General features: G+C 39.3%; 1 protein-coding gene across 1 annotated transcript; it reads left to right on the forward strand.

The window, feature by feature from the left end:
* The first annotated feature begins 902 nt into the window (after positions 1-902).
* On the forward strand, positions 903-23,144 carry LOC108593921 (olfactory receptor 5M5-like). The gene is made up of 2 exons (XM_035265700.3): positions 903-989; positions 19,195-23,144. The coding sequence occupies exon 2, from the start codon at positions 19,208-19,210 to the stop codon at positions 20,123-20,125; it is 918 nt and encodes a 305-aa protein (XP_035121591.3). The 5' UTR covers positions 903-989; positions 19,195-19,207; the 3' UTR covers positions 20,126-23,144.

Consider the following 23,144-nt stretch of genomic DNA (forward strand, 5'->3'; position numbering starts at 1 on the left):
AACTCTGAGAATGAGAGATGGAAAATGCACTTTCCAATTTGAGAATGCTCTTGACTTTAGCTCTGCCTTGACTTTAGCTCTGCCTTGACTTTAGCTCTGCTTTGACTTAAATGCCAAGGTTGCAAACAGTGTTCATGTACTTTAAAGACTGTGCTGAATCACTGCAATTAATGACCTAGACAACCCGGTTCTAATCTTTTTCTCCCTGGTGGCCATGAGAAAAAGACCAGATACATTGAGAAACTGACCTTAGCCACAGCAGGAGGCATGGATTTCCCCCATTTCAATCCAGAGAGAAATGGAGAAGGGAGAAAGAGAAGGAGGTCTACAGGACCATTAGAACATTCGGTCTCTGACTCCTTGATTTGATTCAATGGGAACCACATAACAGTAGGAGAAAAGAACACTACTTTTCTTTTACATCATCTTTTGGGATAAATATACTAACCAAGATCATCTTTTCTTTGCAAGCAAAAATGTCCTCTATGTGCATCCTAGTCATATAATCTTTGCACAATCTTAGCTAGTCCCCCATAAAACATTTACTGGGCCTTGACCCCAGCCACAACTTTAAGGCCACCCACTGTAGATGTCATGGAAAAGGGAGGATGGCTGTCTCCTAGCATCAACCCAAGGTTCTGAAAGTGGAAGTCATCCTGAGAACAGACACCAAAGCATCACGACCTGAGTCATCATTAGTTACGGGGATGATTTAGGGATTTTAATTCCCAAGGGTGGTTTAAATCAAATGTAAAGTATCTCAGAGAAACTCTGTATAAACTGTTCCCTTTGGTACCCTTGAAGCTCTGGAATCACAAGAGATAACAGACTCATTGCACTTTAACTTTATAAATACTCACAGTTTGTGTGGAGCACAAAAACCAAGCCCTCCAGTCAGATATGAGAAAGTCAGTTTGTCTGACTGGAAATGCACAAAGTGGATGCTTCCAGAACTGGGAATCCTGACTAACTGTCCAAACAGGCACTTGGTAAGTTGCATTTACTTCTAAGGCTGTCGTGGCTAAAGCCACAAGACAGCTTAAAGAAGGGTTTCAGTTCCAGGACTGTGAAGAGGACTGGGCTTTGGGACAGGCGTGCTTTGTTTCCGCCAGAGTTGAAATGTGGAAAGATTGGTTGGCTTTTACTTGGAAGTCTGGGATGTTATTTTTAACCAATGCATTATTCTATGAGGAAAACACAGCAGGGACCTGGTAAATGTATAAAGCCTCTGAAATCACGGGCAAAATTTTAAATAAGTCTTCCTAGAGAGGGGTACTTAGATTTCATCAGATTCTCGAAGTGGTTCATGTACTTTCTCTTTCTAAGGGCTAAGAATATTTCTTATGTTCTTCAGCAAAGGAGTTTGAATTATTTCCCCATAAAGAGTAAAGTACAGGAAGAAAACAACACTGAGTTGTCAAATGTTGAACATACTGGTTAAACACAATAAATTGTAAAGGTGCCAGAACAAATTAAGAGGAAGTGTTATTGAACTCATCCCAATATGCCTAACAATTAGACTCACAGGGAAAAGAAAGTTATGAAAAAATAAACACTGAGAAATTATGAATGGGGAGATAGTTTAGGCAGAGGTCTCTGGAATCAGCCTATCCGATTTCAAATCCTGGCTCATCTATTTTGGTAATCTGACAAACTACTGAGCATTTCTATGTCTTAATTTCCTCCTTAAGAAAATAATGAAAATAATAGTTATGTACTAAATAAAATAATATGTGTAAAACAGAATGAATCTTGGCATATTGAAAGTATTCAGATAAACTATTTATTATTTGGATTCATTAAGTTTGAGCATAATTAAATCTCAGAGTTTTTTAAAGGGGACCACAAATTTTCTCTAAGGTAGAAAATTACAAGCCAAATATTTATAATTAGAGATTTACTATTTTGTTTTTCCTGGAATTTATCATCAGGTCTAGTTGTATTCTAAGAACTAATAGTCTTGATATTATTAGTAATCTTTAAACTTAAAAATTAAGTCAATTATAATTTCTTTGGAATGCAGAATAACATTTTATAGGATAAATGATATATAAATATTTAGCTAATAGAATGAAATTTTTTAAAACCTACAAATTAGAATGTGTTAGCAATGTCTAGAAACTTAAGAGGCAAATGTGAAATCACATCAATAATAGCTAACAGTGCAAACAAATCTGCCAAGCAAGAGCTGTTAAACAAACTAGACTCTTCCAGAGTTACTAAACCTTTCCCGGTCTCAGTTTGAAGTGGGAGCTGTTCAAATGGACGTGGAAGACTTGGTTGCTTCTAGAAATGAACCCAAAAGAATGTTTGGCTACCTTTAGATGGCACAGAATTCAGAACAACAAAAATTTACAAGCAGACATTTTAATGGGTAAGACTGTTTAACTGCAATGCTTAAAGAGGTTCAGTTTTGTGTTAGGCTAGGATTGAGAGAGATCAGACCACAACAAAACAGGTTACATCTACCATAAGCCAGAAGTCTCAGAAATGCTCATATTTCCAAGGTTCCTTACTACTTCTTAGGCATCTTAGGGTACCTTTTCTTCCCTGCTGACTCCTTTCTCCACCGTTAAGAATATCTTTTACGCTAAGGTCTATCCTTGAATACTTGCTGGCACTACTCTCTCTACCTGAATGATCTCATTGGTTCCCACCCTTCGTACCATCATCTGTATATCCATGGCTCCTGAATCAGATCCTGGCTCTGACTGCCATGAACCTTTGTCCAGCCTTCCAACTGAACGCAACACTCTTCTCCTACTCCACTCCTAGCCCAGACTTACTATGTTGGACATATTCGAAGTAACAACATAGCAGTTGTTAAATAAATATAGTGGGGAAATTTGCTTCCTTTTTTCTCTCAATAATGTCTTCTACTTTTGAATGCTATGATGTTAATTGTGGTAGGAGTGTGTGTGTGTATGTGTGCAAATGTGTGTGTTTAAATTGTGTTAGATCTCCTTAGGAAAGAAGTAAGGTAAAATTAAACTAAACTGTTAATTCTTACATTATCATTACTCTGGTCTCCCAGACTTGAAAACTCAAGAGTCTCAGTCAATTGCCAAGTGACACAGACTCTGCCTTTGAGATATTTCTTGCACCTGTCTCCTTTCTTCATTTCTGCCATGATTCCCTAATTCAAACCCTGATCCTGTCTGACATGGCAAATGTCTCAGCTGGTGTTCCTGCTGATGGCTCTCTTCCTCTGCACCATCCACACACTGCCAGACCACCTCCATGAACGCTGAGTGCTGGTCAAGTCAATTCCACTGCTCAAGTGTTCAGTGGGTCCACGCTCACTACAGAACTAGTTACTGGAGCCCCCAGCATCTAAAGCTCTTCACATGTAGTTTATCCACGATGAATCTCTTTCATAGGCATATTCTCTTAACCAAAAGGAAGCCCACAGTCAAGAGAGTGTTCTCTGGGCTGTTCTGGCTGAACCCCTTACTCAATTGTTCTCTCTACCTAAGACTCTCCTTTAATCCACCCTTCACATTTTGAGGTTCTTTCCATCTCCCAATGGCCAGCTCAGTTCATTTGGAAGGCTGCTGTAGCCCTGCAGGATACAAACCCAACTCCTTATGGAGGGGTATCGGGCCCTCTGTTATTTAGCCCAGATATGCATTTCTAGCCATGTTTCTTATCACTTGCTCACAAGCAATACCACCTTTAGTCCCAGACAAAAGGGACCCTGCCTTGGCCCCATTCTTCAGAACCATTCTGGGCTTCTTACTACTATACCACATTCCATGGGGAAAGGCATCTATGGGGCCAGATGGATGTGCCTTTCCAGTCCATGGTATCCACCCCTTCTAGAAGATCTTCTAAGTAATAGAACCCTAAGATTCCTTACTCAAAAGGCTCCCAGCTTATTCCCAGGGTCCACAGTGTCTCTTCTCCAAATCATCTTTGTAAGGGTGAATCATGCTGCTGATGTCCTCATGCTTAGGCCTTACGGGAAGTAAAAGGATGGCCACTTGCAGCGGTGTAACAGAGCTTGTATGTGCTTGCTGGCATGTGGGCTAGCGACAGGTCCTCCTCACAACACAGCCCTCCAGCCTGGAATTCCAAGGATCCCAAGAATTCTGCCTTCCAGATATTATAAAGGACAGTTGTTAAGGAGGGAGGATAAAATGTGTTTTAATAATTTATCTTGTTTTTAAATTTTAAATATTTAGGCATATTGTATGTGGGCCTTCATTTATTATTGTTGCCCTAGGCCCTTCCAATGCCAAAGGCAGGTTTGCTCCTAAGAAGCTTCCTTTCTAACCACACCAAATATTTCCAGTTCTTTAATGCCTGGACCTCCTCAAACCTCAGTAACCTTGCATAGGCTATTCATCGGTCTAGAATGCCTGAAAATTTCCTTGTACTTCTGAAGCATCCTTCAAGAGGTTAAAAGGTAAAAATTGCCACCATTGTTACTATATGTTAACATTACTCTGGAAATATTAACCAATGCAAGTAGGGAAGAAAAAGGAACAAGAACACATTATATAAATGAGAAATGAAATTCACATCTTTTTATATTGCATGAATATGTAGTTGAGAAACCCAAGAGAATCAACCAGAAAACTATTTTTAAATGATAGGAAACTATTGTAAGGAAGAGAGTTATAAAATTAATTTATAAAAATCAGTAGTTTTGCCTTCTGCAAATAATACTTGAATAGATCACAACAAAACTTTTCTTTAAGATTTAATTTGCAATGGTAACAAAAAGATAAAATATCTGTGACTAGAATTTAAAGAAATACGTAGTATGTATATCTGTAAAGTTTAAAGAAAACTCTAAAATTCTATTTAGGAAATTATTTAATCAATAAAATAACGCCAGGCATAGTGGCTCATGCCTGTAATCTCAGTACTTTGGGAGGCTGAGGCAGGTGGATCACAAGGTCAAGAGATCAAGACCATCCTGGCCAACATGGTGAAACCTCCGTCTCTTACCAAAAAATACAAAAATTAACTGGGTATGGTGGCAAATGCCTGTAGTCCCAGCTACTCAGGAGGCTGAAGCAGGAGAATTGCTTGAACCCGGGAGGCAGAGGTTGCAGCAAGCCGAGATCACGCCACTGCATTCTAGCCTAGTGCCTGGTGACACAGCAAGACTCTGTCTCCAAATAAATAAATAAATAAATACATACATACATACATACATACATACATACATACATACCACAGTTCTAGAAAAGAAGATTCAGTTGTAAAAATGTCAATCCTCCCTTAAATTGACAAATCAACTGAATGCAGTAGCATTCCAAATACAAACAGAATTTTTTTGGAACTTGATAAAATAATGTCAGAGTGTATCTGGAAAATGTACATGTGAGAATGCAAGAAAAATTGCTACTAAATAGTAAAATGAATTATATAACTCTTAAATTTAATGTGTGGTCCTTGTGCTAGAAAAAACTACAAAAAAAGAAATCATAAATTGACCCAAGCGCTTCAGAATGTTTTAATGTTAGTATATGATAAGTCTGGACTTTTAAATCAACAAAACCAGCAGGAAAACAATTTCACTAATAAATTGCACTAGAAGACCTGACTAGCCATCTGAGGAAATAAGTAAAAGTACAATCATGCAGTGCATAATGACATTTCAATCAACAACAGACGACTTACAATGGTGGCCCCGTAATATTATACTACTGCATTTTACTGTACCTTTTCTTTGTTTAGATATGTTTAGATACACAAATACCATTGTGCTACAATTGCCTACAGTATTCAGTAGAGTCAAATGCTGTACAGGTTTGTAGCCTAGGAGCAATAAGCTATACCATGTAGCCTAGGTGCATAGTAGGCTCTACCATTTAGGTTTATGTTAGTACACTCTAGGATATTTACACAATTACAGAATCACTGAACAATGCATTTCTCAGAATGTATTCCCGTCTTTATGTGATATATAACTGTAGTTGATTTCCTCATTCCTCACATTAAAATTAAATTTCCAGGAAGATCAATGTTTGTAATACAAAATTAAAATAAAGTAAGTCTCTGGACTAAAATAGGAGATAATTTTTAAAATAATTTTAAATAAAAAGTTTCATTTAACCATATCACAAAGATCAGAATTCAAAAGGAAAGGGATTGATAAATTTGAAATCAAACAATGAAAACTCACCTCATAGCACACAAAATAATTATCACACCAATGTTAAGGGACAACTGACAAACTGAAAAGTAATTTGTAATGCATGTATCAGACAAAGAGCTGGTTTCTTTAATAAACAAAGACCTCCTAGAAATAAAATGTTCCAGAAAATCAATCAACCTAATAGAAAAATTATCAAAAGAAATGAACTGACAGTCTATAGGGAAAAAACATACATGCTAATAATCGTTTGAAAAATGCTAAACCCTACTCATAAAAACACACAAATTAAAACTACGAGAGATGCCAATATTCACTATCACAGTGGCAAAGGCTTAAAACTTGATAAAACTTTGGATTAAAGTGTGGGAAAAACAGTATTCTTGCACAATATTGTTAGAAGTGAGTGTGACTTGATGAAATGTACTTGGAGGTCAATTTGTCAATCACCATCAAAAAAGTAAAATGATGGTTTCTAGGTTCATCCATATCCCTACAAAGGACATGCACTCATCGTTTTTTATGGCTGCATAGTATTCCATGGTATATATATGCCACATTTTCTTTGTTTAGTCTATCATTGATGGGCATTTGGGTTGGTTCCAGGTCCTTGCTATTGTAAACAGGGACACAATAAATATGTGTGTAAATATATCTTTATAATACAACAATTTATAGTCCTTTGGGTATATACCTAGTACAATTTAAAAAAAAAAAAGAAAAGAAACTTTCGGTTTAAATAAAAAGAAAAAAGTAAAATGAACATATACGTTTTGACCCCAATTTCATTTCTAGAGGTTTATCTTTTTTTTTTTTCTTTGAAAGGGAGTCTAGTGCTGTCTCCTGGCTGGAGTGCGGTGGTGCGATCTCAGCTCACTGCAGCCTCTGACTCTGAGTTCAAGTGATTCTTGTGCCTCAGCCTTCCTACTAGCTGGGATTACAAGCACGCGCCACCACACCCCGCTAATTTTTGGATTTTTTTTTTTTTAGTAGAGACAGGGTTTCACCAGGTTGGCCAGGATGGTCTCAGTCTCCTGACCTCGTGATCCACCCACCCAAGCCTCCCAAAGTGCTGGGATAACAGATGTGAGCCACTGTGCCAGACCTAGTGGTTTATCTTTACTCCACATATACACTTAGGAATATTTGTACAAGCTTTATTTGAGATAAGAAAAAAAAGAACAAAAATTGTAAACATTTAAATATCCACTGGAAGCTGAGGACTCAAGATGGCGCTGTGAGAACAACCCAGGATTGGAGCTCTTCTCGTTGAATCCACAAACGGTGAGTCAGAGTGGCATTTCCAGACTGATCTTTGTTGCCCACAGAACGGGGAAACTCCCAAGTATAAAAAAGACACGGGACGCCAGGCAGTAGGTCTGCCTGGCGAAGCCGGCAGCCGGGGCAGCGGCGGCCGGCCCTACCCAGCAATCCCCACAGGGCGCGCTTGTCTGGGTGCCCTGTTGAACTGGCAACCTGAGACTTGAGAGGGCCGGACTTGAGACTGAACGAGACTTGGACAGTAGGCCAGCCCAGGGGATTGTAGGGATTGGAATACCCAGTGGGACGAACAAGACCGTGATTTCAAACTATCCCGAGCAGACGGTCCGAGACGCTCTGTGGGGGAGGGGCGTCCACCACTACCGAGGCAACTGAGATACACGCCCAATGCTGATGCAGCCAGCCATTGCCGAGGCAACCCGCCCCAACTGAGATACACGCCCATTGCTGACGCAGCCAGCCGTTGCCGAGGCAACCCGTCCCTACTGAGATACACGCCCACTGCTGACGCAGCCTGCCGTTGCTGAGGCAACACGCTACAACGAAGAGACTCTGCTGCAGGGCGTGGCGGAGACCACAGCAGAGCCGGCAGGAACAGCGCGAATCACACAACAGCAGGGCGGAGCCTCGGCAGCCAAACAGTGGCTAGTCTGCCTTCTAGCTGGGCAGGACACCTGATCGGACATCCAAAAATAAAGCCCAAACCCCTTAACACAGAGCATTTGAGAAAAAAAAAAAAAAGGGGGGTTTTTTATGAGCTCTGTTGCAGCAGAATAAAACATAGCAGCCTAACAGCCCTGAATGAACAACAGAGTGCACAGCTCAGCAATTAAACCCCTATAAAGTACAAACTGTCTCCTCAAGCAGCTCCCTGACCCCTCTATATCCAAAAGACTGACATTAGGCAGGCATCATCCTGGGACAAAGAGAGCAGAAAAAGAAACTGGTAGCATCCCTCGCAGTGCCACAGCTACTAGAGGTGCACCCCAGACAAGCAGGGTCTGGAGCGGACCTCAGCAGTCATACAGCGAAGGGGCTAGACTGGTAGAAGGAAAACCAAGCAACAGAAATACTTCATCATCAACATTCTGGGTGTCCACTCAGAGACCCAAACGAAAAGTCAGCAACTACGCAGACGACCAGCGGACAAATCCACAAAGATGGGAAGAAACCAGCCCAAAAAGGAGGAAAACACCCGAAACCAGAACACCTCGCCTCCTAGAAAGGACCAAAACTCCTCACCAGCAAGGGAACAAAGCTGGATGGAGAATGACTGTGACAAAATGACGGAATTAGACTTCAGAAGATGGATAATGAGAAACTTTTGTGAGCTAAAAGATCATGTATTAAATCAATGCAAAGAAACTAAGAACCTTGAAAAAAGATTTGAAAAAAGATTCGAGGAAATGATAACAAGAATGGATACCTTAGAGAGGAATATGAAAGAATTAAAGGAGCTGAAAAACACAATACGAGAACTTCGCGAAACATGCACAAGTTTCAATAGCCGAATTGACCAATCAGAAGAAAGAATATCTGAAGTCGAAGACCAACTCAATGAAATAAAACGAGAAACCAAGATCAGAGAAAAAAGCGCAAAAAGGAATGAACAAAGTCTCCAAGAAACGTGGGACTATGTGAAAAGACCTAACCTACGTTTGATAGGTGTACCAGAAGGGGACGAAGAGAATGAATCCAAGCTGGAAAATACTCTTAAGGACTTCATCCAGGAAAATTTCCCCCACCTAGCAAGACAAGCCAACACTCAATTGCAGGAAATACAGAGAACACCACAAAGATATTCCGCAAGAAGAGCAACCCCAAGGCACATAATCGTCAGATTCAACAGGGTTGAAATAAAGGAGAGAATACTAAGGGCACCCAGAGAGAAAGGTCGGGTCACCCACAAAGGGAAGCCCATCAGACTCACAGCAGACCTCTCGGCAGAAACACTACAAGCCAGAAGAAAGTGGGGGCCAATATTCAACATTCTTAAAGAAAAGAACTTTCAACCCAGAATTTCACATCCAGCCAAACTGAGCTTCAGAAGTGAAGGAAAAATAAAATCCTTTGCGAACAAGCAAGTACTCAGAGATTTTGTCACCACCAGGCCTGCTTTACAAGAGCTCCTAAAAGAGGCACTACACATAGAAAGGATCAACCAGTACCAGCCATTCCAAAATCACACTGAATGCTAAAGAGCATCAACATAATGAAGAATCTACAACAACTAACAGGCAAAACAGCCACTTAGCATCAAAATGGCAGTATCAAATTCACACATAACAATATTAACCCTAAATGTAAATGGACTAAATGCACCAATCAAAAGACACAGACTGGCAAATTGGATAAAAAGCCAAAACCCATCAGTGTGCTGTATCCAGGAAACCCATCTCACATGCAAGGATACACAAAGGCTCAAAATAAAGGGATGGAGGAAGATTTACCAAGCTAATGGAAAGCAAAAAAAAGCAGGAGTTGCAATTCTCATCTCTGATAAAATAGACTTTAAAGCAACAAAGATCAAAAGAGACAAAGAAGGCCATTACATAATGGTAAAAGGATTGATACAACAAGAAGAGCTAACGATCCTAAACATATATGGACCCAATGCAGGAGCACCCAGATACATAAGGCAAGTTCTTAAGGACTTACAAAAGGACTTAGACTCCCATACAATAATAGTGGGAGACTTTAACACTCCACTGTCAATACTAGACAGATCTACCAGACAAAAAATCAACAAGGATATCCAGGGCTTGAACTAAGACCTGGAGCAAGCAAACCTGATAGACATTTACAGAACTCTCCACCCCAAATCCACAGAATACACATTCTTCTCAGCACCACATCACACCTACTCTAAAATTTACCACATAATTGGAAGTAAAGCACTGCTCAACAAATGCAAAACAACTGAAATCATAACAAACAGCCTCTCAGACCATAGTGCAATCAAGTTAGAACTCAGAATTCAGAAACAGACCCAGAACCGCACAGCTTCATGGAAACTGAACAACTGGCTCTTGAATGTTGACTGGGTAAACAATGAAATGAAGGCAGAAATAAAGAAGTTCTTCGAAACCAATGAGAACGAAGACACAACGTGCCAGAACCTCTGGGACACATTTAAAGCAGTCTCTAGAGGAAAGTATATAGCAATAAGTGCCCATATGAGGAGAATGGAGAGATCCAAAATTGACACCCTATCGTCAAAATTGAAAGAGCTAGAGGAGCAAGATCAACAAAACTCAAAACCCAGCAGAAGACAAGAAATAACTAAGATCAGAGCTGAGCTGAAGGAGATTGAGACACGAAAAACCCTTCAAAAAAATCAATAAATCCAAGAGCTGGTTTTTTGAAAAGATCAATAAAATAGACAGACCACTAGCCAGATTGATTAAAAAGAAAAGAGAGAACAACCAAATAGATGCAATAAAAAATGATAAAGGGGAAATCACCACAGATTCCACAGAAATTCAAACCATCATCAGAGAATATTACAAACAACTCTATGCACATAAGCTAGTAAACCTGGAAGAAATGGACAAATTCCTGGATTCCTGTGTCCTCCCAAGCCTAAACCAGGAGGAAGCTGAAACTATGAATAGACCAATAACAAGGTCTGAAGTTGAGGCAGCAATTAAGAGCCTACCACACAAAAAAAGCCCAGGTCCAGATGGGTTCACAGCCGAATTCTACCAGACACACAAGGAAGAGCTGGCACCATTTCTTCTAAAACTATTTCAAACAATCCAAAAAGAGGGAATCCTTCCCAAATCATTTTATGAGACCAACATCATTCTGATACCAAAACCCGGCAGAGACCCAACAAGAAAAGAAAACTTCAGGCCAATATCCATGATGAACATAGATGCAAAAATCTTCAATAAAATATTGGCAAGCCGATTGCAACAGCAAATCAAAAAACTTATTCATCATGATCAAGTAGGATTCATCCCAGGGATGCAAGGCTGGTTCAACATACGCAAGTCTATCAACGTAATTCACCACATAAACAGAACCAAAAACAAAAACCACATGATTATCTCAATTGACGCAGAGAAGGCATTTGACAAAATTCATCAGCCCTTTATGCTAAAAACCCTCAATAAACTCGGTATCGATGGAACGTATCTCAAAGTAATAAAAGCTATTTATGACAAACCAACAGCCAATATCATACTGAATGGGCAAAAACTGGAAGCATTCCCTTTGAAATCTGGTACTAGACAAGGATGCCCTCTCTCACCACTCCTATTCAATATAGTACTGGAAGTTCTAGCCAGAGCAATCAGGCAAGAAAAAGAAATAAAGGGTATTCAAATAGGAAAGGTGGAAGCCAAATAGTCTCTATTTGCAGACGACATGATAGTATACCTAGAAGACCCCATCGCCTCAGCCCAAAAACTCCTGAAACTGATAAACAACTTCAGCAAAGTCTCAGGATATAAAATCAATGTGCAAAACTCACAAGCATTCGTCTACACCAATAACAGACTTAAAGAAAGCCAAATCAAGAGCGAACTGCCATTCGCAATTGCTACAAAAAGAATAAAATACCTTGGAATACAACTCACAAGGAACGTAAGGGACCTCTTCAAGGAGAACTACAAACCACTGCTCAACGAAATCAGAGAGGACACAAACAGATGGAGAAACATTCCATGTTCATGGTTAGGAAGAATTAATATCGTGAAAATGGCTATACTGCCCAAAGTAATTTACAGAATCAATGCTATCCCCATCAAGCTACCATTGACTTTCTTCACAGAACTGGAAAAAACCACCATGAACTTCATATGGAACCAAAAGAGAGCCCGCATAGCCAAGTCAATTCTAAGCAAAAAGAACACAGTGAGGGGCATCACACTACCGGATTTCAAACTATACTACAAGGCTACAGTAATCAAAACAGCATGGTACTGGTACCAAAACAGAGATATAGACCAATGGAACAAAACAGAGGCACCGGAGGCAACACAACATACATACAACTATACAATCTTTGATAAACCTGACAAAAACAAGCAATGGGGCAAGGATTCCATGTTTAACAAATGGTGTTGGGAAAACTGGCTAGCCATGTGCAGAAAGCAGAAACTGGACCCCTTCCTGACACCTTACAGTAAAATTAACTCCAGATGGATTAAAGACTTAAACATAAGACCTGGCACCATAAAAACCCTAGAAGGAAATCTAGGCAAAACTATCCAGGACATAGGAGTAGGCAAGGACTTCATGAACAAAACACCAAGAGCATTGGCAACAAAAGCCAAAATAGACAAATGGGACCTAATGAAACTCCACAGCTTCTGCACGGCAAAAGAAACAGTCACTAGAGTGGATCGGCAACCAACAGAATGGGAAAAAATTTTCGCAGTCTACCCATCTGACAAAGGGCTGATATCCAGAATTTACAAACAACTCAAGCAGATTTACAGGAAAAAAACAAACAAGCCCATTCAAAAGTGGGCAAAGGATATGAACAGATACTTTACGAAAGAAGACATATATGAGGCCAACAATCATATGAAAAAATACTCATCGTCACTGGTCATCAGAGAGATGCAAATCAAAACCACATTGAGATACCATCTCACGCCAGTTAGAATGGCGATCATTAAAAAATCTGGAGACAACAGATGCTGGAGAGGATGTGGAGAAAAAGGAACACTTTTACACTGTTGGTGGGAGTGTAAATTAGTTCAACCATTGTGGAAGACAGTGTGGCGATTCCTCAAGGCCTTAGAAATAGAAATTCCATTTGACCCAGCAATCCCATTACTGGGTATATATCCAAAAGACTATAAATCGTTCTACTATAAGGACACATGTACACGAATGTTCATTGCAGCACTGTTTACAATAGCAAAGACCTGGAATCAACCCAAATGCCCATTGATAATAGACTGGATTGGAAAAATGTGGCACATATACACCATGGAATATTATGCAGCAATCAGAAATGATGAGTTCGTGTCGTTTGTAGGGACATGGATGAATCTGGAGAACGTCATCCTCAGCAAACTGACACAAGAACAGAAAATGAAACACCGCATATTCTCACTCATAGGCTGGTGATGAAAAATGAGAACACATGGACACAGGGAGGGGAGTACTAAACACCGGGGTCTATTGGGGGGAAAAGGGGAGGACCAGTGGGAGGGGGAGGTGGGGAGGGATAGCCTGGGGAGAAATGCCAAATGTGGGTGAAGGGGAGAAGAAAAGCAAAGCACACTGCCATGTGTGTACCTACGCAACTGTCTTGCATGCTCAGCTCATGTACCCCAAAATCTATAATCCAATAAAAAATTTAAAAAAAAAAAAAGTAATAAAAGCTATTTATGACAAACCAATAGCCAATATCATACTGAATGGGCAAAAACTGGAAGAATTCCCTTTGAAATCTGGCACTAGACAAGGATGTTCTCTTTCACCACTCCTATTCAATATAGTACTGGAAGTTCTAGCCAGAGCAATCAGGCAAGAAAAAGAAATAAAGGGTATTCAAATAGGAAAGGTGGAAGCCAAATTGTCTCTATTTGCAGACGACATGATAGTATACCTAGAAGACCTTATCACCTCAGCCCAAAAACTCCTGAAACTGATAAGCAACTTCAGCAAAGTCTCAGGATATAAAATCAATGTGCAAAAATCACAAGCATTCGTCTACACCAATAACAGACTTAAAGAAAGCCAAATCAAGAGCGAACTGCCATTCGCAATTGCTACAAAAAGAATAAGATACCTTGGAATACAACTCACAAGGAACGTAAGAGACCTCTTCAAGGAGAACTACAAACCACTGCTCAACAAAATCAGAGAGGACACAGACAGATGGAGAAACATTCCATGTTCATGGTTAGGAAGAATTAATATCGTGAAAATGGCTATACTGCCCAAAGTAATTTACAGAATCAACGCTATCCCCATCAAGCTACCATCGACTTTCTTCACAGAGCTGGAAAAAACCACCATGAACTTCATATGGAACCAAAAGAGAGCCCGCATAGCCAAGTCAATTCTAAGCAAAAAGAACACAGCGGGGGGCATCACACTACCGGATTTCAAACTATACTACAAGGCTACAGTAATCAAAACAGCATGGTACTGGTACCAAAACAGAGATATAGACCAATGGAACAAAACAGAGGCACCGGAGGCAACACAACATACATACAACTATACAATCTTTGATAAACCTGACAAAAACAAGCAATGGGGAAGGGATTCCATGTTTAACAAATGGTGTTGGGAAAACTGGCTAGCCATGTGCAGAAAGCAGAAACTGGACCCCTTCCTGACACCTTACACTAAAATTAACTCCAGATGGATTAAAGACTTAAACATAAGACCTGGCACCATAAAAACCCTAGAAGAAAATCTAGGCAATACTATCCAGGACATAGGAGTAGGCAAGGACTTCATGAACAAAACACCAAAAGCATTGGCAACAGAAGCCAAAATAGACAAATGGGACCTAATCAAACTCCACAGCTTCTGCACGGCAAAAGAAACAGTCACTAGAGTAGATCGGCAACCAACAGAATGGGAAAAAATTTTTGCAGTTTACCCATCTGACAAAGGGCTGATATTCAGAATTTTCAAAGAACTCAAACGGATTTACAGGAAAAAAACAAACAAGCCCATTCAAAAGTGGGCAAAGGATATGAACAGATACTTTACAAAAGAAGACATATATGAGGCCAACAATCATATGAAAAAATGCTCATCGTCACTGATCATCAGAGAGATGCAAATCAAAACCACATTGAGATACCATCTCACGCCAGTTAGAATGGCGATCATTAAAAAATCTGGAGACAACAGATGCTGGAGAGGATGTGGAGAAAAAGGAACACTTTTACACTGTTGGTGGGAGTGTAAATTAGTTCAACCATTGTGGAAGACAGTGTGGCGATTCCTCAAGGCCTTAGAAATAGAAATTCCATTTGACCCAGCAATCCCATTACTGGGTATATATCCAAAGGACTATAAATCGTTCTACTATAAGGACACATGTACACGAATGTTCATTGCAGCACTGTTTACAATAGCAAAGACCTGGAATCAACCCAAATGCCCATTGATAATAGACTGGATTGGAAAAATGTGGCACATATACACCATGGAATATTATGCAGCAATCAGAAATGATGAGTTCGTGTCGTTTGTAGGGACATGGATGAATCTGGAGAACATCATCCTCAGCAAACTGACACAAGAACAGAAAATGAAACACCGCATATTCTCACTCATAGGTGGGTGATGAAAAATGAGAACACATGGACACAGAAAGGGGAGTACTAAACACTGGGGTCTATTGGGGGGAAAAGGGGAGGGCCAGTGGGAGGGGGAGGTGGGGAGGGATAGCCTGGGGAGAAATGCCAAATGTGGGTGAAGGGGAGAAGAAAAGAAAGCACACTGCCATGTGTGTACCTACGCAACTGTCTTGCAATCTCTGCTCATGTACCCCAAAACCTATAATCCAATAAAAAATTAAAAAAAAAAAATCTGGAGACAACAGATGCTGGAGAGGATGTGGAGAAATAGGAACACTTTTACACTGTTGGTGGGAGTGTAAATTAATTCAACCATTGTGGAAGACAGTGTGGTCATTCCTCAAGGATCTAAAAATAGAACTTGCATTTGACCCAGCAATCCCATTACTAGGTATATATCCAAAGGATTATAAATCATTCTATCACAAAGACACATGCACACGTATGTTCATTGCAGCATTGTTTAAAATAGCAAAGACCTGGAATCAACCCAAATGCCCATTGATAATACACTGGACAGGAAAAATGTGGCACATACGTATCCAAAGCATTATAAATCATTCTACTATAAGGACACATGCACACGAATGTTCATTGCAGCACTGTTTACAATAGCAAAGACCTGGAACCAACCCAAATGCCCATCTATGATAGACTGGGCAGGGAAAATGTGGCACATATTACACCATGGAATATTATGCAGCCATCAAAAATGATGAGTTCATGTCCTTTGTAGGGACATGGATGAACCTGGAAACCATCATTCTCAGCTAACTGACACAAGAGCAGAAAATCAAACACCACGTGTTCTCACTCATAGGTGGGTGTTGAACAATGAGAACACATTGTTTGTATTTTTAATACAGACAGCATTTCACCATTGGAGGTGGTCTTCAAACTGCTGGGTAACCATAATAAAAAAAAAAAAAAAATCCTTTGCGAACAAGCAAGTACTCAGAGATTTTGTCACCACCAGGCCTGCTTTACAAGAGCTCCTAAAAGAGGCACTACACATAGAAAGGATCAATCAGTACCAGCCATTCCAAAATCACACTGAATGCTGAAGAGCTTCAACATAATGAGGAATCTACAACAACTAACAGGCAAAACAGCCACTTAGCATCAAAATGGCAGTATCAAATTCACACATAACAATATTAACCCTAAATGTAAATGGACTAAATGCACCAATCAAAAGACACAGACTGGCAAATTGGATAAAAAGCCAAAACCCATCAGTGTGCTGTATCCAGGAAACCCATCTCACATGCAAGGATACACAAAGGCTCAAAATAAAGGGATGGAGGAAGATTTACCAAGCTAATGGAAAGCAAAAAAAAGCAGGAGTTGCAATTCTCATCTCTGATAAAATAGACTTTAAAGCAACAATCATATGAAAAAATGCTCATCGTCACTGGTCATCAGAGAGATGCAAATCAAAACCACATTGAGATACCATCTCACGCCAGTTAGAATGGCAATCATTAGAAAATCTGGAGACAACAGATGCTGGAGAGGATGTGGAGAAAAAGGAACACTATTACACTGTTGGTGGGAGTGTAAATTAGTTCAACCATTGTGGAAGACAGTGTGGCGATTCCTCAAGGCCTTAGAAATAGAAATTCCATTTGACCCAGCAATCCCATTACTGGGTATATATCCAAAGGACTATAAATCGTTCTACTATAAGGACACATGTACACGAATGTTCATTGCAGCACTGTTTACAATAGCAAAGACCTGGAATCAACCCAAATGCCCATTGATAATAGACTGGATTGGAAAAATGTGGCACATATACACCATGGAATATTATGCAGCAATCAGAAATGATGAGTTCGTGTCGTTTGTAGGGACATGGATGAATCTGGAGAACATCATCCTCAGCAAACTGACACAAGAACAGAAAATGAAACACCGCATATTCTCACTCATAGGTGGGTGATGAAAAATGAGAACACATGGACACAGAAAGGGGAGTACTAAACACTGGGGTCTATTGGGGGGAAAAGGGGAGGGCCAGTGGGAGGGGGAGGTGGGGAGGGATAGCCTGGGGAGAAATGCCAAATGTGGGTGAAGGGGAGAAGAAAAGCAAAGCACACTGCCATGTGTGTACCTACGCAACTGTTTTGCATGCTCTGCTCATGTACCCCAAAACCTATAATCCAATAAAAAATTTAAAAAAAAAATCCACTGAGAGAGAACTTATTAATAAATTATGATACAGTTATAAAAATGTCATGGATTTATATGAACTGCTTTGGAAATAATTCTTTTTTAACTTTTAAGTTCAGGGTACATGTACAGGATGTGCAGGTTTGTAACATAGGTAAATGTGTATCATGGGGGTTTGTTGTACAGATTATTTCATCAACCAGGTATTAATCGTAGTATTCATTAGCTATTTTTCCTGATCCTCTTCCTCCTCCTACCCTCCATTCTCCAATAAGCCCCAATGTGTGTTGTTCCCCTCTAAGTGTCCATGTATTCTTATCATGGAAATACTTCTTAAGTGTAAAAAGAAACAAGGTGCAAAACTGTATGATTTCATTTATGTAGAAAGGTATGTGTGTGTGTTTTGTGTGTATTGATTGTTTATACTTAAGCATTTTAAGAATACTAAAGGAACTGTTAACATTGGATACCATTAAGTAATTATATTGGAGGTAGAAGAGAGAAACTGTTTTTTCATTTATATCCCTCTGTACTGATAATTTCACCAAGTAGATATATTGCATTTATAATTTTAAATACCCAGCCTAAAATTTAGGACAATTAAGGGTTGCCTAAGACTACTAATCCTCCACCCCCACACACTGCCTTCACAGCAGGCAAGTTGAGTTAGGGGATTCCTCTCTTTCAGAGCATTACCCACAGTGAATTGTAACTAGTTACTTAATGTATGTTTCTCCTGCCAGCCTGTGAGCTCACTGAAGGCAGGCATATGTTTTATTCATCTTTGTATCACCTTCATTTAGCATAGCATCTGACACATTGAAGATGGGCAATATGTATTTGATAAGTGAACAAGAATAAATGAATGAATGAAGCTTTTCCATTTCCACCATCCATGTTCAATCTCTCCCTCCTGGGAACTTCTACAGCACTCTGTACAACTCCAAACATACCTGGCTGACTTTCCCTTATGAAATATTTTACAAACCCTTCACTAGACTCCATAAGAACGAAGACAATGTCATTGTCATACCCATCTCCAGCCCAGCACCAAGCATGCTACCTGGCCCCACACAAAGCCCAGAAGTATCTGTTGAGTTGAACTGAAAACACTAACACTGTTAACCTAAAAATGGGTTCTGTCTTAGGAAAATCATTATTCTGGCTCCAAAAAGAAATGAGTTCAGTCTTACCAAGTCTGTTTTAGCAGAATAAAGCCCCATAGCTAATGACAGCCTTTAACTACTGGAAATGTAAAGCCACACTTTTTTCCTGTGGTAATGCAACAAGTAGGTAAAAAGGGTTTCTATTTAAATATCTAATCATTTCTTATTTTTGCAGCAGGCGAGAGAACATGGCAAAAGGCAATCGTACAACAGTGACCGAATTTGTCCTCATGGGATTCACAGACCGTCCTGAGCTGCAGCTCCCTCTCTTTGTGGTGTTCCTGGTCATTTATCTCATCACCCTGGTGGGAAACCTTGGCATGATCCTGCTCATCAAAGCAGACTCGCGGCTCCACACCCCCATGTACTACTTCCTCAGTCACCTGGCATTCATTGATCTTTGTTACTCATCTTCCATTGCGCCCAAGATGCTGCAAAATTTGTTGGTGAAGAAAAAAACCATCTCCTTTTCAGGCTGTTTTGCTCAGCTGTACTTCTCTGGTGCTTTTGCCACTACAGAATGCTTCCTCTTGGCCGCAATGGCCTATGACCGCTACATGGCCATCTGCAACCCCCTCATTTACACAGCCATTATGACACAGCGGGTCTGCAGTGAGTTGGTGATAGGGGTCTATAGCTATGGCTTCCTAAACTCTGTGATACAGACAGCTCTGACATTCCAGCTGTCCTTCTGCGACTCCAACATCATCCACCACTTCTACTGTGCTGATCCCCCTCTCCTACCCCTCTCCTGCTCTGACACCTACAACAAAGAAAAGCAGCTCGTGATCCTCTCTGCAGTGAATCTCTGTGGGTCCCTCCTGACCATCTTCATCTCCTACATTTGCATCCTCTTTTCCATTATAAAAATCCAGCCTTCCGAGGGCAAGTGCAAAGCATTTTCCACCTGTGCCTCCCACCTCACTGTGGTCACCATCTTTTATGGGACACTGTTTTTCATGTATCTGTCACAACCAAAAGTGGGGAATTCAGGGAAGCAAAACAAAGTAGTCTCTGTGTTTTATAGTCTTGTAATTCCCATGCTTAACCCTCTGATATATAGCCTGAGAAACACAGAAGTAAAGGATGCTCTAAAAAAATGCTAGAGGGCAAAGAGTTGTAGCGAGTGAGTTAATGGAGTGCAGCATATTGAAAGTTTGATGTATTGACAAGTACACTCTCTCTAATTAAGTTTAGATTTAGTATCCAATCAGGAAGCAAACAGTAATCCAATTTGGAAATTTTAATGACTAAAGTACTGGGCCACTTATTTAACATAGTAATATTTAATCCAGCTATTATGAACTATCAAAATTGACTTACAAGCTAGAATGTCAGTAACTGTGTCCTTCATATGCTGAAGAAGAAATGGTTTACTACCAATTAAATAATAGTAATATTATAAGCTCTAAATTCAAAAAGATCCTGAAAAGCAACATTCTGGGTGAAACTATAATTTAACAAAACTAGGTACAAAACCCACACATAAAAATCTATGTTATTAGAAACACTTTTCAGTTTACACTGTGAAAAATGTACCATATTATATTGTAGAGAGTCATTCATTAGTCTTAGAATATATTTCTTCATAACACTTTGCTACAGGTGGTGATTAAGTTTCAAGACCTGCTCACAAAAACTTTATTTAATCCAAATGTAGTTTAAATACTGTATGCTTTAAATAAATGATAGAAAATATAGTATTGCAGCAATAGTAGGGGGAGAAACGAACAAAAAAACTGTGATGCAATTAGATGTGGAGTTTGTTTAGAAAAGAAAGCTTAATTAAAAGAGATGAAGAAGTTTAGGAAACTTTTAGAAATGTTAAAAATAGTCATTTTTTCAGCAGCCAGTTCAATTTTTCTAGTCTCTGGAAAGCGGAGCCACAGTGAGTTTTTTGGGAGCGGGTGAGGGTTTAGTAGGGAGAAAAAGGAATGTAAAGAGGGAGAGTTTGGGGAGGGAATCAGGTCTGGGTATATGTGAATGTTTCTAAGAAATAAAATTATTGTCTTAATTAATTTGAATGATCTACAGAAATACTTTAGTTTTGCAACAGTTTCCATGTTCTTTATTTTTGTTTTCACAGATCCGATATTCCAATTTCTTGGAAATAAGACTATATAAATTCTCACTGTTTTGGGGGATAGGTGAAAGAAAAATCTCTAATTTCTTTTGTTTAGGCAAAAATATGAGCATTCTGTGGTTTTTCCAAGCCTCAATTCTAATACTTCTTTCAACATAATTGTTAATGCAAACAAATCTGCCATAAAAATGTTTATGTTCCTCCTATTTTCAAAAGTGATTACTATTAAGTAATTTTAATGGTTCATAAAATATACTACTAATTAATTACAAGTAAGTTTAAAATTAATCAAAAACTAAGAGGTCCCTGTTGTCCCCACATTAACTCTGCAGATAATAATATGGGATCTCCATTTTATTGCTGCTTATAATCAGATTATTTAGAAAAATAAAAAGAGTTAAATATTTACAACTTCTCTTACTTAGCAGAAAGCCTCTCCAGAGAGTGGAGGTATAAGTTGTTTTGCTAAGCACTTGAAGATGGAGCGTTAGCTATGGTGAAAAAGGAGGACAATAGCAGGAAAAAGGAACAGAGAGAAGAAAGGCAGGAATCGAGCCAGAGAGGGAGGAGAGGTTTCACAGGTAGGTAATGAGCAACAGGGGAACAGGCAAAGTGGGAAGGATAATGCTGAGGGATATAAGAGCCTGGGCATTAGACATGAGCTCCCCCTTGAAACCAAGCAAATTATCTTCTTCACTTTGTACCCCAGTCCCTACAGCAGTTCCTGGCATAAAACAGATACATCATAACTGTTTGCTGAACTGAATTGAACTCTGTTGTGTTTATTCCTAATTCCCATGGCTGGGTGGACATAGTGCCCAGCAATAGTCCTGCGATGTGGAAGTGACAGAAAAAATGAAGCTACTGGGGTTATGACCAGAAAACTGTGAAACTAACATCCATGAGGTGGGAAGACATACAAAGGCAACAATGCAACCTGTCCAGGGAAAGAGATGCATTTAGGAAGTTGGTACATTGGGAAGACTGCACGAGCTGGAGCTACTGACAGACTTTAACCATCAAGGGACCTATGCTGCAGGACAAGCTTGCTACCAACCGAGATAAAAATGAGCATGGACTGATAATTAGATGGAAAATTGTGCTTTCAATCAAAAGCCATGTCCATTTCTTAAACTTATTTCTCAAACTCTCCATGTCAGTTTAATTTAGAAGGCAAACATAACCACTCACTAGATATCACATGTTTAAATACATGCCTGTCAGCAAACGAATTGTATTCATGTTTTAAAAGAAATATTTGGTCTAAAAATTTCATCGGTTTTCAGTTCTTTTCAAAGAAACCTGAAGAAAATGTCATAAGACCTCTCCATAATAGCTTACCAGCCATTGAATTTGTACACTTTGCTCAACATGCTTCCTTGATTACTCTGTAAAACAAAGCAGAAAATTGAGAATATTGTATTCGTGGATTGCAAAGGATATAAATCTATATTTTACTAAATTTCCCAAAAACTTGAAAAGCAAATAGGTATTAGAAAAGGTCAGACTCAGCTAAGTTTTGAGCTAAGAATTCCCATTTTCTTTTCCCATTGAGATTCAGCCTTATAAATTTATCTCCCTGACTCTGGCTGTATAAAGTAAGAAAAGTCTCAGGTGAATAATTCTCAAATTAATTATTTGCATTAAAAAATAGAGTACTGTATACATGTGTAGTATTAATATGATAATATGTAAGCCACAAGAGAAACAAATATAATTATACACCTTTGTTTTCTTATAAAGTGAGGCTATTTCAGTCAATACATATAATAATTACACTAATTCCTCAGCCCAAAGTAAATAGCTTCTGAATTTGTAAATGTTATCAAAATAAGGGAAGATTTATCAGAATGTAAAAGTGTAACATTTTATTGAAAGTGAAAATAAGCTATTCTCACGTGCAACAGCGTATTTATCTTCCTTATGGTAACCCTGAAACTGAACGTTATTTTCCAGCATTCACCACGTAGACTTTTCATTAACAAATCTGATATGTATCTGAAATACTTATTTGCACATAAAATACTGAATTTTTCAACTGG

This window comes from Callithrix jacchus, chromosome 10 (assembly GCF_049354715.1).
Source record: "Callithrix jacchus isolate 240 chromosome 10, calJac240_pri, whole genome shotgun sequence".
Classification (NCBI taxonomy): domain Eukaryota; kingdom Metazoa; phylum Chordata; class Mammalia; order Primates; family Cebidae; genus Callithrix; species Callithrix jacchus.